A 16692-nucleotide genomic window follows, 5' to 3' on the forward strand; every position below is an offset into this window, starting at 1 on the left:
GTGTCAACTCATCTTCTGCCAATCTCTGTCATATACACTGGGCACACAGTTACACTGTATCCCCCAGTAACCCCCATTCCTTCATGACTCAGCCTTTACACATTAAAAAAAAACAAACACCTTGCTTTTCTTTTTTAAAAAATACTGTATTAAAAAAAAGATGTTTATTTTTATTTATCTGGCTGCGCCAGGTCTCAGTTGAGACGCATGGGATCTTTGATTTTTGTGGCAGCATTCGGGATTTTTAGTTGCAGCGTGCATATTCTTAGTTGTGGCACGTGGGCTCCAGGGGTTGAACCTGGGCCCCCTGCACTGGGAGTGCAGTCTTAGCCTCTGAACCACCAGGGAAGTCCGCTTTTACACGTATTTTGTTTTCTCTAATGATAATTCTTATATCTTCCTGGCAAAGTTTTACTCATCCTTCAAGGCACTCTTTTAAAAAGATTTATTTTTAATTTTCCTGAGAGTTTGAATCCTACAGTACTCTGTTCATAGATCTTAGAACTTAAACTATGTGATGCTGACCTATTCATGTCTCCATGTTTAAATGATTGTAACCTGCTCAGAATGGGTCTTTTTCTTTCTGAGTTATGTCTGAACAGCTACTGTACTAATTAGCACAAAGTGTGTGTGTGTGTGTGTGTGTGTGTGTGCATGCGCACACACGCGCTTAGTCGCTCAATCGTGTCCAACTCTTGCGACTTATAGACTGTATGTAGCCTGCCAGGCTCCACTGTCCATGGGATTCTCCAGGCAAGAATACTGGAGTGGGTTTCCATTTCCTTCTCCAGGGGATCATCCCGACCCAGGTCTCCTGCATAGCAGTCAGACTGTTTACTGACAGAGCTACAAGGGAAGCCCCTAGCACAAAGCAGTTCCTCAGCAAATACTTGTAAATGCTTGACTGACCACATGAGTGGATGCCTGAAAGAGCTCTGCTGTGCTGTTGCCTTGAAGGGAGATGCTACTGCTACTAGTCATGGAAGGTTGCCAGGGAGGAAACAAGTCTCTGAACTAACACAGTGTGGACTTTCTTCTTCCCTCTCCCCAAAATGTGTGTGTGTGTTGGGGGGTGGGGGACGGAGTGAGGTGGTTGTAGGGACATAAACTTAAAAAAGTATGTATTTAGTAGTATTTTTCTGTTGATTTTAACTTTTAAATTATAAAATACATAAGAACAGCTGTGGAATGATGGGATTTTGATTGATCTTTTCCCTTTTTTTTGCAGATTTTCTTTATTACATTATTTCATAAAATGATAAGATCAGAAGTTGTTCTTAGAACTTTTTCCTTTCAAGATGCAGTAAAACCCTGTTTAAGGAAACACTGGCTCTTTTAAAATCACATTTTAAGAAAAAGCAAAATTTTCCTGATAAAATGAAAATATTTGAGAGTAACCAGTAAACAGTAATTCAAAGAGACTAGGTTTATTTCCATGATTGACACAATAACAGAGGGCTAAAGGGAAGATGGTAGTTATTAGTTTGAAAATTCAACAGGCTTCACCTTATTGCATTAAAGCAACCTAGTGTATTTTAGTTCAGATTCTGTTTCCTGGCAGATTTGTATGGACTAAAGGGATTAACAGACATAACAAGACAATTCACAATGAAGGAAAGGTGGGAAAACAGGCAAAAGAGGAAGGTAAATTTACTAATGCATTTGTCACTGAAATTAATGGGGAAATGGCATATTTGCCAAAATACAGAGGTAACCTTACATTTGGTGAAAGGCAGACACTGAGTCTTATATTGAATCACTTTTCTTATTTAGGTATTCAGTGCCTTTTTTTTTTTTTTTCGCTTCAGTGCATGTGTTTGCCCTGCACAAAGTTGTTCCTGTATTATGATGAGAAATACTCTCAAATCAGTTTGATGCTGTTGAAAAGGATTTGTGCTCAGGATGGCAGTGTTAATCTCCAGAGCTGCCAGTGTAGGGACAAAAGCATTTAGAGTTGGGAGCAAGGGTATAAATACCTCTGGATCTGGCTTTTTCTATGTTGTCACAGAGCCCTGAATGAGGATAAGTTGCTCCTTTAAAGACTTTTGTCTTGCAGTTGAACACGTATTGGAAATTTCCAATTTAAATTTATGCTTTTGGATAAAAAGGATTAGAGCGATTGAATTGGTGCAGGCTAAAGAGAATTAACAGTGGTCACTTGATTTTGAGGAGCTCTGTCTCTGTCGAAAGAAGTTTTAGTCTGAAATGACTGGAGTAAGAAAAAAAGGAGAATGAACATGCATTCAGAGACTACCTACCAAGTACCAGGTACTGTGGTGAATGCTTCCTATCCGTTGTCTTATTCAAGCCTTATCCTTTCATGAGGAAATAAAGACTCAGAAAGAAGCATATAATTACAGTAAGCTTTTTTTTTTTAATTTGGCTACACCAGGTCTTAATTGCAGTATGTGGGATCTAGCTCCCCAACCAAAGATTGAACCTAAGGCCCCTTGCACTGGGAACACGAAATCCAAGCCACTGGACCACCAGGGAATTCCCCTACAATAAGCTTTGACTATGCTGAACAAATTTACCTATACTGAACAAGTTGATTGAGGAAGGTTATAAGTGGTAAGGTTAGTTTTTCTGCACATCAGTTCAGACCTTTTCCCAGAGGAAGACCAAGCCTTTTTGAACTGTGACCACTCCTTAGTCGCCAGATGTTAACAACTTGTGGTTACTCATAAGCCTAGATAGATTCAAACCATTGACCTTGAGCTGAAGTATTTTGTAAGCTGTGACTCACCTTTTGGTTAGTTCATTCTTTCACCAGGAAATATACTGAGTATTAATTTCTGGAATTTCAGTGATCCCTTCTGAAGAGTGTACTGCTCATTAAAATATCTGGGTCTTGTTTTTCTGGTAACAAACAGAACCGCAAATTGGTCTGTCCTTAGTGGTTGTACAAATCCTTATTTAAACAGAGGGAGAGATCTGATAACTATTTGGAGAGAGGCTGTTAAAGATCTGATTAACTGTTTGGAGAGCGGCTGTTGTTGAAAGGTCATCCTTTCTAGCTTCTGTAAGAGGTTCATCTCTTCCTCCAGAGGAGTGGGGATACAGGAGAGTGAATCCAAGGCTGACCATAACAGGTGGTGTATGTGTGTATTTGTATCTGTGAATACCACATCTCTGTTTATTGGACGCTGGACTCTTCATGCAAAGCCTAGTCAGGCCAAGTCTGGAGGAATTGTTCCCGTGCTTAAAGCCAAGAATAGCATCCTGACCAGCAGGGAACAGAGGTCAGCTCAAGGCAGCAGCTCTTGGGAGCTACACGACATCAAGAACCTTGAAAGAACTTAGTTTAATAAGAAGGAAGCCAATAGGTACCTTGAAGGAAGTGTGTAAAACCTGTATGTCTCTTGTTGTTGTTGTTCAGTTACTAGGTCATGTCCAACTCTTGGCGACTCTTCGCATGAGCTGCAGCATGCCAGGCCTCTCTGTCCATCACTGTCTCCTGGAATTTGCTCAAACTCATGTCCATTAAGTTGGTGATGCCATCCAACCATCTCATCCTCTGTCGTCCCCTTCTTCTCTTGCGCTTAGTCTTTCTCACTATCAGGGTCTTTTCCAAGGAGTCAGTTCATTTGGGGTATAAGAAATAAAAAATAATCATCTAAACAGGTGGCGTTCATATTACCTCCTGGTCATCTAACTGTATTTTCCCCTCCCACCTGAATATTGATTTGTCTGTTTATTGTTTTTATTAGAAAAGGAGGAAAAATATATTCTGTTATTCTGGTGTTTTATTCTACAGGCAGCTTCAGAGATGCCCAGAAGTGCTGGCTTTAAAAGATGATATGTTAAACAAATAGCCTTTACAAAATCTCCTGGGACCTTCCAGTTTTCCTGAAGTTTTGTCTCTGGGACCTTTATGCTCCACTTTCTCTTCCGTCTTTCCTCATTCTGATGCTAACCACTTATCCCACAGAGGCAACTCCAACTGTTTTCGGGGGGAGCATTCTAAGTTTGTGCTGTTGTCTTCTCTGGGACTCATTTCTCTGGGCTGACTTCAAGTGGTTCTGGGCCAAAGTGATTGTAAAAGCTTTTCTTCGTAGCCTTTATTTCTTGGCTCTTTCTGTTTATGCACTTTGATTAGTTTTGCTGGTTTCCTCCTTTGCCAGCTGATGTGAGGTATATTGCCTCAGCTGCAGGGTTCTAAAGCTCAGATGCAGCCCCAAGCCTCTTAGATTTTGCTCCACTTTGTAAAGTGCCTTTTTCCTTTCCTAGAAATTGGGGCTGTGGTATGAGCTATTGCTGACTTTTCCAGGACTGTAGTTTGCTATTTGTTTAAACACATATGTAGCAAGTTGGATTGTATTTGCAAGGTAGAACTTATTGCCAAGACTCTGAATAGGTCATTGCTATTACCCTTTCTCGCCTATTTTTGAACTGAAAAATTAGAGACTGTGGTCACATAATAGTTTGGTCTTATACCTCTTGAAACAAACCTCATTTTTTTATTCCTTATATGTAGCACAACAGTTGGCCTTTAGATATTAACAAATAGTTAAATACATAATAGTTTAATTAATACATCTTAACTGTGGGATTGATTGATCAATTAAACCTCAGAATTCTCATCAAGTTGATCATATTTTGGATCCATATGTGAGAGAAGTTTCTGGTTGGAAGGGACCAAATAGCAGTGTAGGAAATGTTTAGCAGTTTAAAATATGCATGCCAAAAAATCCTGATGTAAATCCTGTTCTAAAATGAAGAAACAGAAGAGTGGTTTGACTAGAGCAGAGACTGGTTAAAATATAAGGAGAAGTAGGGTGAGGCAGGATAAAAGAACGTGGATTAAAAGACAGCAACAATTATGAAGTAGGCATCCTGTCAGTTTGGGCTTAAACCATGAGAATGAAACTTTCCCACCCTTCCCCCGAAGCAGGTTCTCCACCTTCACATCCCTCCCTCAGACCACTGTCCAGAGGAGCTGCTAATAACCCTCTGGCCACTAGTGTCCAGTTTTGAGGGCTGCTTTATGAAGCACAGAGAGGTCCTGTGAGGTCAGGCAGTGCAAAGACCAGTTGGCCTTTAGATTCATTAAATTCTGTGTAATCGTTTTGCTGCTCTCCACAGTATTGCTAATTCCAAAGCCAAAACCATTTTCTAATTGCTTTACTGTGTGTGACCAGCCTATGGGACCAAAACAGCAGCTGAGACTGCTTTGCTGCCCTGTGCATTATGCAGTAACCCTTCAGAGGGGCCCTTTACTTCTTTTTTAGCCTTAAAAAAAAACCGCACAGACAACGAACTGCTGTTTTTCTGCTTTGGGGCCAGTAATTTGCATCTTATTTGGGAACCTTGTTCTCCCCCCTCATTATTTCTTCATATATCCTTGCGCTAAGTAAGCCCTGCTCTCTGAACCTGGCTGTGGCTTCTGGCCTCATTGATTTGTATGAATTGTAATAATTTCTGATTTCAGATCTGTTTCCAACTTTTGTTTTTCCCGGCTGTCTTGGGGTTCAAACTTGCTTGGGCTTGGAGAAAGTGTCTTTTTTTTCTTGTTTATTTTTTTGTTTCTGTAAATATATTTTCTAATAATTATTCTTTATTTTCTTTTTCAAACAGGCCACCAAGCAGTTTCTTGAAGAGATTAACAAGTGGACAGTTCAGTACAACGTATCCCCCCTGTCTTGGAATGTGGCCGTCAAATTCCTCATGGCCCGGAAGTTTGATGTGCTTCGAGCCATTGAGTTGTTTCACTCCTACAGAGTACGTAGCTCAGAGATGGACCTGCTGTGTGGTACCTGGGCTCTCTATATTGCTGTTGTCTCTGCCAGTCTGTACACATGGTGTTTCTCCCCAGTCCATTAAAAAAGAAAACAAACAATAGTGGAGTAGTATCCAGGAGCCCTACCTTGAAGTCAGAAAATCCTTCTGAAGATATTTAGACTCTCCCTAAATAAATTTAAAAAAGAAAATGGAGAGGGGGATAAGAGGCACTGGGATTAGTTTATGAGTTTAAGACTAAAGCTCACTTACACCCATTTTATGGATCATCTTGTTCAATACTCATTTATTCAACAGTTGTTTATTATATACCTACTATGTTCAAGGTGCAGAGATTACTGTTTAGAAAGAGAGAGTACACAAAGAATTATAGGAAAGCTATGATAGGGCAAAACTGTGTTCTGTGGAAAGCATGTTTAGTTAGGAGACTTGAAGCTTTACTGAAGGAAATGACTTCTAAAGTAAGAAGAGTGAGTAGGAATTGGACAGTGGGGGAGTATGGCAGAAAGAACAGATGCCTAGTGGCAAGGGGGAAATTGAGCTGAGCGGAGATGCTCAGTAGGGGTGGGGGTATGGCAGGAGATTGAGCAACAGAGGTAAACAAGGCCAGATCAGAGAGTATCTGCTTTTTCTTAAGGGCAGAGAAATTCATTGACAGTATAAACAGCAAAATGTGTTGATCAGATATGCTTTCTGGAAAGATTTTTTTCACTGTGCTTTAGAGGATGGATCAGAAGGGCTATAGCAGAGACAGATCCATTATAAGGCTGCTGTACTTGCTAGGAGAGAGATGATTGTCGTGTCATTAAGCATAGTGTTAGTGGGAATAGAGAAAAAGTGGGTAGATTCTAGAAGTGAAATTGATAGAACAGAGTTACTTGAATTGGTGTATGAGGAAAGAAGAGTGGTGGATTCCAGGTCTCTGACTTGGGCAACAGAGTGGTAAATGGTGGCGGCATTTACTAATTAAGAGACACTGAAGGGGTATAGGTATGTGAACAGAGTAGGCCATGAGTTCAGTTTGGCCATGTTAAGGTTTAAATGCCAGTGGGATAGCCAAATCGACATGTCCTCCAAGCAGTTGGGATATGAGTCTAGGGTTTGAGAAAGAAGGCTGGACTGGAAGTAGAGGCTTGAGAGTGACCATAGTAGAATATTGCAGCTAAATATTGGAGCCATGAGAATGGGGGTGGGCATCTGGGGAGAGAGTGAGGAGTAGGGGATATGTGTAGAGCAGAACCTCATTTCATACTCTTTTCTTTTTTCTCACTATTGTTTGTTTAAGTTAAATTTTCATGGTTTAGGTAAGGCATGCACTCTCCTGTGATTCCAGCTTGCATACTGTCTTCATTTGCTGCCTTGCCTCTGCAGGCATTTGAATTTGATTTTGGGATGAATTGGGGAAGAATGTGAACAAAGACCTAGTTTGCTGTATTCACCGCAGTGTTCTTAACACTTAGTTCAGTGCCTGGCACATAATATTTGCTCTATAAATATTGGCAGAATGAATGAATGAGTCAGTGAGTGAAATGAGTGAACAAGTGAATGATAAAAAGCCCACAAAATAGTCTTAGAAGGAGTAGCTGAAGAAATAGAAAAACCAAGAGAAAAAAAAATAGAGAATCTCTTAGGAAAAAGAGAATGTGAGTGGTCAACCTTATTAAAAGGAGGACTACAGATGTGCACTGGATTCAGTGACTGGAAGGTCCTGGTCACTGGAGCAGAGGCTCTGGGTGGTATGGTTAGACTGGGAGGAAATGAGAATGTGATTGAATGAGTGTTGAGGGAGCTGAGGGTGAGCTTGAAGAATCTGGCTGAAGATGAATTAAAATGAGATCATGGTAGCTATTGTTGCAGAGGATACTAAGTGGGGGATGGCTCCTATTTAAGACAGAAGAGGCCTAAGCCTGGATGAGATGTTAGGATATATGCTTCCAGACAGTTTAGGTGCATATTTTAATATCAGTGCTGCTGCATGTTTAAGAAGTTTAGCTTTGTACTCTAATGATTGATATATATTGATTGGTCTTCAGGGTTAGGCTTCTCACTCATTCAAAGGAAAGATCCTAAGCTCTGAGGGGCTGATAAGGTAGCATTGGACAAGAATTCTGCTAACAGTTGGCCTCGAGGAAGGTTACAAAGGAATTCATGTTTCAGTAAGCTGATTTCTAAAATCCCTTATCTCTGAGATTTGGTGGTTACATAAAGCTGTCATAAGTATACAGTATTTTTATATTAATTTATCTTGCTTATTATATTTTTAGGAAACACGAAGGAAGGAGGGCATTGTGAAGCTGAAACCTCATGAGGAACCTCTCCGTTCTGAGATCCTTAGTGGAAAATTCACCATCTTGGTGAGTATTTATGAAACCCTCTTATAACATCTCTTTATTTCCTTTTGTAACTATTGTTCTCTTTGGACTTTGTTCCTAGATGACTTGTCCTGAATCTAGAGAGTCTTAATAGTGGGGAATAGATGTAAAACAGCTGTGAAGTTTGGCATAAAATTATTCTAGTAATAACTGAAATAATTGAAACTCAGTTGTTTAGTAGTTTTAGGAAAGTTTCTTCATTGGTCCATTAAGGTCAGTAAAGACCTTTGGGAGTTGTATACAGTGTGTCAGAGCCCTGTCCTTGCTTATTTAACCTAAGTTCTCTCCACTTAGGGACCACAGCCTTTCAGGTAAGTGTCCAGTGGTACTTTTAAGGCAGAGCATGGAAACCATGGTTGTATTCTATGGTTTTCTCCTGTTGCTTTTTCTTCGCTATCCTCTCTGGGAAATCAGCTAGGCAGCCAATATAGACCATTGTTTAATTTAATTTCTCTGTACTTGAAGAGTTATGAGAACGTGGTTTTTTCCTACCATAGGAATATGATCCTGGGAGTGCTGGGAGTCAGACATGGGATGATTAAAAAGCTTTTTTCCTTTTCTGGAGCAATTGATGCAAGTCAGAGAAGTATTGTCAGCATCTGTGCTCTTTATGGCAAACCTTTGTCCAAGCTATAAGAAGCCTTAGTGATTTCTGTGATTTTTCTACTTGATGTCTAAATATTTCTTGTTTTGTTTGCTCTAGAATGTTCGGGACCCAACAGGAGCCTCTATCGCCCTCTTCACTGCCAGATTACATCATCCCCACAAGTCAGTCCAACATGTGGTACTTCAGGCTCTGTTTTACTTGCTGGACAGAGCTGTGGATAGGTGAGTTTGGACATTATCTTTTGGGGTGTTCTACATACAGATGGGAAAGTGCCAGTGTTTGATTTGATTAAACTCAGCAGTGCGTTTACCGTGCTCCTAGGATGTGCCTTGGGCAGTGCTATGAATAGAAAACACTCCACGTCCTTAAGGACTTGGCGTGTTTCCAGGCACTATCAAGATGATGGGTATTCTGCATCCTTACCTGCTTGGCTCTATTTCAGGGTAACAGAGGCTAAGAAAGCTAATTAACCAGCCATTCTTAGTGTACTGAGAATTACTTATTGAAAGAGTGTGAAGGTAAGATGACCCATGCTCATTCTTTCTGACCATTCTCCCCTGGTATTGATTTTCAAAACCCTCTGGAGCCTCAGTTTCGTTATCTGTAAAAGTGGAATAATGCTGAGGATTTTGAGAATCAGCATTCAGGAGAGAGGAGTCCAAGAGCATAAGTTAAGCAGAATCATCTTTATAAATAAGTGTGCTCTGTGTTCAGTTGCTCAGTTGTGTCTGATTCTTTGCAATCCTGTGGACTGTGGCTCCACTAGGCTCCTCTATAAGCCAAAAGAACCAGCTTGGGTGATGTCTCCATTCCTGCTCTTAGGTGAATAGTATTATTACTGTTCTATGGACAAAGAAACTTAGGCCCCAGGAAGTTTTGTGGCTTTTTTACAGTCATCACATATTGATTGAACTAAGTCTAAGACCCTGGTTTCTTCATTCTTGGTCAGAACTATCTGTATTCCTACTGTGTTATCTTTCTCTTTTACATCCTTTTTTCCCTCGAGCTCACCATTTACAGTGTGTTATTGCTCCCAGTGTCATTGACTGGTCCTCTGGGTTAGAAGTGATATATCGAGGGCTGAGACTGGAGATAGTGAGAGGCAGCTGTGCACTTTAGTCATACTTCTGTGTTTAGAGGATGGGATAGCTGAAGGATTTTCTGAGGTGGGGCTCTGTGTCTAGTTCACTTAGCTCCTGCCTTGTTATTGTTACTTTCATGTACTTAGCTTTTGCTGGTGGTGTTGAGCGGGAGATATATCCAAACCACACCCACAGCATTATTCTAAAAACGAGAAGTTACTAAGGAGAAAGGATTTGTCAGTTCTTCTTTCTTATGATTGTTCTTCAGACATAATTTCTGGAATATAATTCCCTTTGAAATGTTTCTTTACCTGAGGGGGTTGAGTGGAAGGCTCTTTTACCAGGAAATTTAGCATTGGCTCCCTCTTTGAGCAGCTTAGAGTCAGAGCTTTCATACAGGCATGACAGTGACCAAAGCTTGCTTTTTCCAGTGAGAGTGTTGAATCCCATAGGAATACCACACAGGTAAATGCAATTAAAACTTTGTGCTCATGATCTCCATCACTTTCTTAAAAATCCTCAGTGACTCCTCATTTTTCAGAGGGTGCATGTAAGCTAAATAAATGTGAGCCCTTTTTTTTCCTCCTAAATGAAATATTCTACCAGTGAGTAGAAATTTTTGTTTTCCTTTGTTACCTTGAACCAGAATGGAAGAGGAGGAAACCCTTTCTCTTCACTAAATCTTGCCCTTCCCTGAAGGCCCGATTTCTGTGCCTGGCTCCCTCACCCCTCCAACTAGTCATAAAATTCTTTCTACTCTGACTTTAATAGCAGTTATTACTAATACCAATCATTTTGTATTTAATTATACATAGCAATGGCACCCCACTCCAGTACTCATGCCTGGAAAATCCCGTGGATGGAGGAGCCTGGAAGGCTGCAGTCCATGGGGTCGCTGAGGGTCGGACACAACTGAGCGACTTCAGTCTCACTTTTCACTTTCATGCATTGGAGAAGGAAATGGCAACCCACTGCAGTGTTCTTGCCTGGAGAATCCCAGGGACGGAGGAGCCTGGTGGGCTGCCGTCTATGGGGTCGCAGAGAGTCGGACATGACTGAAGTGACTTAGCAGCAGCAGCAGCTTTATGATGTCATTTATCTTTTTTTTTTTTTCTTTTTACCTACCACTGGATGGTAAGCTCTAGGAGGGCAGGGAACCTTCTTTTCAACATTATATGATGGAAAATTCCCAAATCCCCATGGTGGAGAGGAAATCGTATCATCAACTTTCACATGATCTGAAACCAGTCTAGTTTTGTTGATAGCCCCTCAGCCACCCTTTTGGAGAAGGCAATGGCAACCCATTCCAGTACTCTTGCCTGGAAAATCCCATGGGCGGAGGAGCCTGGCAGGCTGCAGTCCATGGGGTTGCTAAGAGTCGGACACGACTGAGTGACTTCACTTGCACTTCTCACTTTCATGCACTGGAGAAGGAAATAGCAACTTACTCCAGTGTTCTTGCCTGGAGAACCCCAGGGACGGGGGAGCCTGGTGGGCTGCTGTCTATGGGGTCGCACAGAGTCAGATATGACCGAAGCGACTTAGCAGCAGCAGCAGCAGCAGCACCCACCCTTTTACCTTTGATTATTTTGAAGCAAATGTCAGGGGCAGCGGTAGTCTTCCTGGTGTTCCCAGTTATATCCTAGTTCAGAAATCAGTCTCAATAGGGTAGGGAAGCAGTTATTCTTAGTAGGGAATCAGTGTTGTTGTTGAATGATAAACCTTATATTCTGTACCCAGGGAAGTGAAAATGCTATTGCATTTGTATTTCGTATGCCTTCAAAGGATGAGTGGTTTCAGGTCTAGGAATATAGAATCTGCATCATTATGCACTATAACTTCTTTTATTAAATTCTGTTTCCTCTGGTGCTGATTTCTCTTTGTTTCAATCCCCTGCCACGAGCTGGAGCTGTGAGGGGAAAACCTGTAATTCTTCTAGTTTGGCCCTTGTTGAGCCTGTGGAGAGAAGCGACATCTCTAGATGTGGGTGGTCTTCTCAGTGCTGGGCCACTCATTTAACAGCATCTTTGATCTTGGTAAATTAGTCTCTCCGGGGTTGTGAAAAAAGGAGACAAGATATAGCTCTCACTTTAACATGTGAGGGGCCATTTGAGATTAAGTCTGTATAGAACTTGGTTCTACTTCAGAGATTTTTGAAGTGCTGCTTCATGGATAGGTGCTTCTGCCTCTTTTTCTGTTGAAAGGATGAAGTTATGGAGGTTTCCAGGAGGTAATGCCAGAAACAAAAAATAAGGATACAAAATAACATTGAGATTCCTGATTTCAGGAATTTGTTTTGTGTCAAAAAGTTTTCTTGAATATAAATACATGTGAAAACTATTGTTATCATCTGTGAATAGTCCAATCAAATAATTTATTTCTAACAGACGTTTAGGTGTGCAGATCAGAAGCAGGTAAAGATCGGGCTTGGTGGAAGAGTGCAACTTTAGGAATTAAGGAGATTGGACCAAGTGATAGTTTTTGCTCCTAACTTCAATCTGGGAATAGGCCCACCAGCTCTTTATGTACTCTGGGAATAGGCCCACTCGGGCTTGGTGGAAGAGTGCAACTTTAGGAATTAAGGAGATTGGACCAAGTGATAGTTTTTGCTCCTAACTTCAATCTGGGAATAGGCCCACCAGTACTTTATGTACTTATGCCTCCCAAAGACTATTAGTAGGTTTTTCTCTTCCTTCATTAAAGTCATAAGAGATAAATACATCATCATTAAGTTTAGAATTTTGTTTTACAGTTTTTCATAGGCCCACAGTGTTTTCTTAGTGATGAGCTTCGAGCCCACTGAATTACAATTCTGTGACCATTCATGATATTTGCAAGGACTGTGCTGTGGACTGTGGAGGGTAATGAGGTGAACAAAACATGTTTTTGCCCTCTAGGAGAGAAGAGATTGCTACACAAAACTGGAGTACTTTAAGAGACACTAGAAAAATCCACAGAAAGATTTGTGGGGCTTCGAGGGGTATGAACAATGGTAGTACATTTGGTGACAATTATCAGGGAGACCTTCATGGAGGAGGAAACTTTTTAGTTAAACATAGTATGGTACAGAATTTGGATAGTCGGATTCAGAGATAAAGGAGAAAACAGTTCAAATTTTGATAACCTAGATGCTCTGGAACATTCTCAGACTATGAGTTTGGTACTTGATGAATCTGGATAAATATGCATCAATAAGTATAATTCAGTTTCGAACATGTGGGGTTTTTCCTCCATAGTATCAAGCAGTTCTCCCCCACGAATTGGGCATTTGGCAGTTCAGCTCGACTCTGACACTATATACCTGGAGAGAGCCTCAGATTACACAAGTTAAGGGTTCAGTCCTAAAAGACCATCCCTTCAGACACCAGTGGCAAGTCCAGGTTGTCATCTCTGCTTCTGATCATAGATCAAAGGGTCCAGTGCCCCCTCCTTGGGTTTGATTAATTTGTTGGAGCAGTTTATAGAACTCAAACATTGTACTTAATATGGTACCAATTTATTATAAGAAGGTATAATTTAGGAAAAGCCAAATGGAAAAGATGCATAGAGGGAAAGATATGGGGAAAGGGGCATGGAGCTTCCATGCCCTCTCTGAGAGGAAGTTGCTCAGTTATGTCTGACTCTTTGCGACCCCATGGGCTATAGCCTACCAGGCTCCTCTGTCCATGGAATTCTCCAGGCAAGAGTACTGGAGTGGGTTGCCATTTCCTTCTCTAGGGGATCTTCCCAACCCAGGGATCGAACCCAGGTCTCCTGCATTGCAGGCAGACGCTTTACTATCTGAGCCACCAGGGAAGCCCCTAGATGGAAGAGATGCATAGAGGGAAAGGTGTGGGGAAAGGGGCATGGAGCTTCCGTGCCCTGTCTGAGAGGGCTACATGTGTTCACCTGCATGTGTTCATGTGTTCATCAACCTGGAAATTCTCCAAAATCATATCCTTTTGGCATTTTATGGAGGCTTCATTCATTGCAAGGCATGATTGATTAAATCACTGGCCATTGGGGACTGAGCTCAGTCTCCAGCGCCAGTCCTCTTCCTGGGTATGGGAGGGTGGGGCTAGAAGTTCCAGCCCTTTCTAATTATGTGGTTGGTTCCTCTGGCAAACAGCCCCCACCCTTAGGTGTCCTAAGAGCATTCCAAGGGTCACCTCATTAATATGGCAATGGATACCTTCCTTGCTTTCCTAGGAAATTCCAAGTTTTAGGAATTCTGCCAGGAAACAGGGTCAAAGTCCAAATATGTATTTCTTATAAATTCTTTGTAAGGCCAGTGTTCAGGGAAGGCAGTTATTTCGGTCCCATATGTGTCCCACACTCTCTGTGTTCTTTGTTTTTGAGCCAGGTTTTCAATCTGCCTCATCCATCTTATTACTTATAAATATTTTTGTTCAATGATTGGTTTACAGCTTTGAAACTCAGAGGAATGGACTGGTGTTTATCTATGACATGTGCGGTTCTAATTATACCAACTTTGAGCTGGATCTTGGCAAGAAAGTCCTAAACTTGCTAAAGGTAAGGAAAGGCTGTGAGAGGACCCTTTCAACCCTCCTTCAGTGGTTACTTTTTTCTATTCTTTGTGAGATTTAGGAATGATGTAAACTTCAGAATTATGTTCAATGTCAAGGTCACCTGTAAATGGTGACCAATATCTGCTTCCTCAGAATAAGAAACAGTCTTAAAAGTAAAGTGGGAGGAATTAAAATGCACAGGGACAATGAGTTGTAAAGGTGGGATGTCTCTTTCTCAGAGTTTTATAGAATAAAAATTAATGAAGGCTAGGGATGGTCATTGTCTGTGAAAAATGTAACCTAGCCAGTGATTTTCAGACTTTTTTCTTAGTCTAGTCAGAACCATGTTTTCCATTGCAATTTAGTTCACAAAAGTATATGTACACTAACTCTACACATACATATAAAGTTATATACAGAGATAGTTTCTTATTCTCTTGTCTCAAACTCTTAGGTCCAGAGGTGTTATTTAATATTTTGAACTTTAAAAGATAATGTGGTATGTATGTCACTCTAGTATCAAGTATTTCTGCAATGAAATGTGTTATTCATAATGAGTGGAAAAGAACAAAGGTTATAAATAACCTATGAAATTTCAGGTCAGAGTTTGCTGTTGCATGGATTTTTGCACCAAACTAACAATAGAAACCAGTGGTTTCAGAGATGTGTAGATTTCAGAATCTAAGGATATAGGTGTATAGATCTTTGTGTACATATTTATAAAACAAAATTTTAAATGTTTCATAAAACAAACTTTACTCTGTATAGTCATTTTGAGTATTCTATTCTATATCATTTTTTTAAAGTGTTAGTCATGACTCACTAAATTGATTTCAGGACCCGCTGCATAACAACCTGCAGCGGGAAAAACATTCACCCAGGAGTCTGTGTAGTCTTTGTTCTGGTGTCTCACTGGGGAGTGCTGTGGAACTGGATGTTTAGAAGTGGTCATTTACTACTACAGCTTTCTAGCAGAAATTATGTAAAGAGAATATTATACTGCATGTTGTTCACTGGGACTTGTATTTTTACACTCATCACTGTGTTGTTAAAATTGCTAGTGTGGTTTGTAGCTGATGTTCATTCCTTTCTAATTGATGGTTGAAGGATTCATGCCTTTTAATTCCTCATCCATTGGTGAATATACCATTTTGTTTATCCACTTCTATTGATGGCTCCTTGGGTGGCTTTCTGATTTTTGCTATTAATATTATGAACAGTGCTGCTGTGAACATTCTTATACATATCTTCTGGTGTGTGTGTGGAAGAATATCTCTAAGGCAGAATGTATATCTCTGCTTTATGTGCAAAGAGAGCATGTATGTTTGGACCATTTTTCCCATTCCCAGTCTTCTCAGAACTAATTTCACCCTCTGGGGGTGATACCACCCCCACTGAAAATGTTCTAGAGTATACATCTAGGAGTAGAGTTACTGGGTCATAAGGCCTGGGAAGATTCAGTGTTTTAAGATAGTGTTTAATTGCTTTCCAAAATGGTTGTGCCTGCCTGCCATGTGTAAATTTTCCACATCCTCTCCAATACATGATAATGTCATACTTCTTAATTTTTCCCAATCAACAGGTATAAAATGGTATCTTATGATATAACTCAAAATCTCTTTTATTAGTGAGATTGAGTATCTCTTCATATATTTATTGGCCATTTATGTTTTCTTCTGCACAATGCCTATTTATGACTTTTACCCATTTTCCTATCGTCCATTTATGTAGTTGTTTATGTATTAGTACTAATCTCTGTGTGTGTATGTCAGGCTTCCCTGGTAGCTCAGAGGGTAAAGAATCTGCCTGCAATGCAGGATACCTGGGTTTAATCCCTGGGTCAGAAACATCCCCTGGATGAGGGCATGGCAACCCACTCCAGTATTCTTGCCTGGAGAATCTCATGGATAGAGGCGCCTGGTGGGCTACAGGCCATGGGGTCGCAAAGAGTCAGACACAACTGAGCAACTGACACACACACATACTTGTATTATATACATATATCCACATCTATATGCATACATACACATATACACATATATTCAGTTTATAGCTTGCTTTTTCACTTTTTGTAGAGTCCTTTTGACTAACAAAAGTTCTTCATTTTAATATGGTTAGATGTGTCTGTGTTTAATTTCTGCTTAGTACATTTTGCATCATAAGTCCTTCCCTATTCCAAAGTCAGAAAAATGATATTAAATATTTATTTTTTACTGCTCTACCACTGATTCCACCATATGTATTAATTTTTTAATTATTTTTTTATTGTGATAAAATATACACTTATACACAATCTTGTGGTTACTGTTGTTAACAATTTTGAGTGTACAGTTCAGTAGCATTAAGTACATTCACAATGTAACCCATTACCACTATCCATTTTC

General features: G+C 40.4%; 1 protein-coding gene across 1 annotated transcript in view; it reads left to right on the forward strand.

Moving 5' to 3' along the window:
* PTPN9 (protein tyrosine phosphatase, non-receptor type 9) overlaps nt 1-16692 on the forward strand; it is a 74218-nt gene that overhangs the window by 28978 nt on the left and 28548 nt on the right. The window contains exons 2-5 of the mRNA XM_018065986.1: nt 5578-5721; nt 8004-8093; nt 8815-8939; nt 14207-14312. Of these exons, the coding sequence (XP_017921475.1) occupies nt 5578-5721; nt 8004-8093; nt 8815-8939; nt 14207-14312 (465 nt within the window). The remainder of the gene's footprint in view (nt 1-5577; nt 5722-8003; nt 8094-8814; nt 8940-14206; nt 14313-16692) is intronic.

This window comes from Capra hircus, chromosome 21, assembly GCF_001704415.2.
Source record: "Capra hircus breed San Clemente chromosome 21, ASM170441v1, whole genome shotgun sequence".
Lineage (NCBI taxonomy): Eukaryota > Metazoa > Chordata > Mammalia > Artiodactyla > Bovidae > Capra > Capra hircus.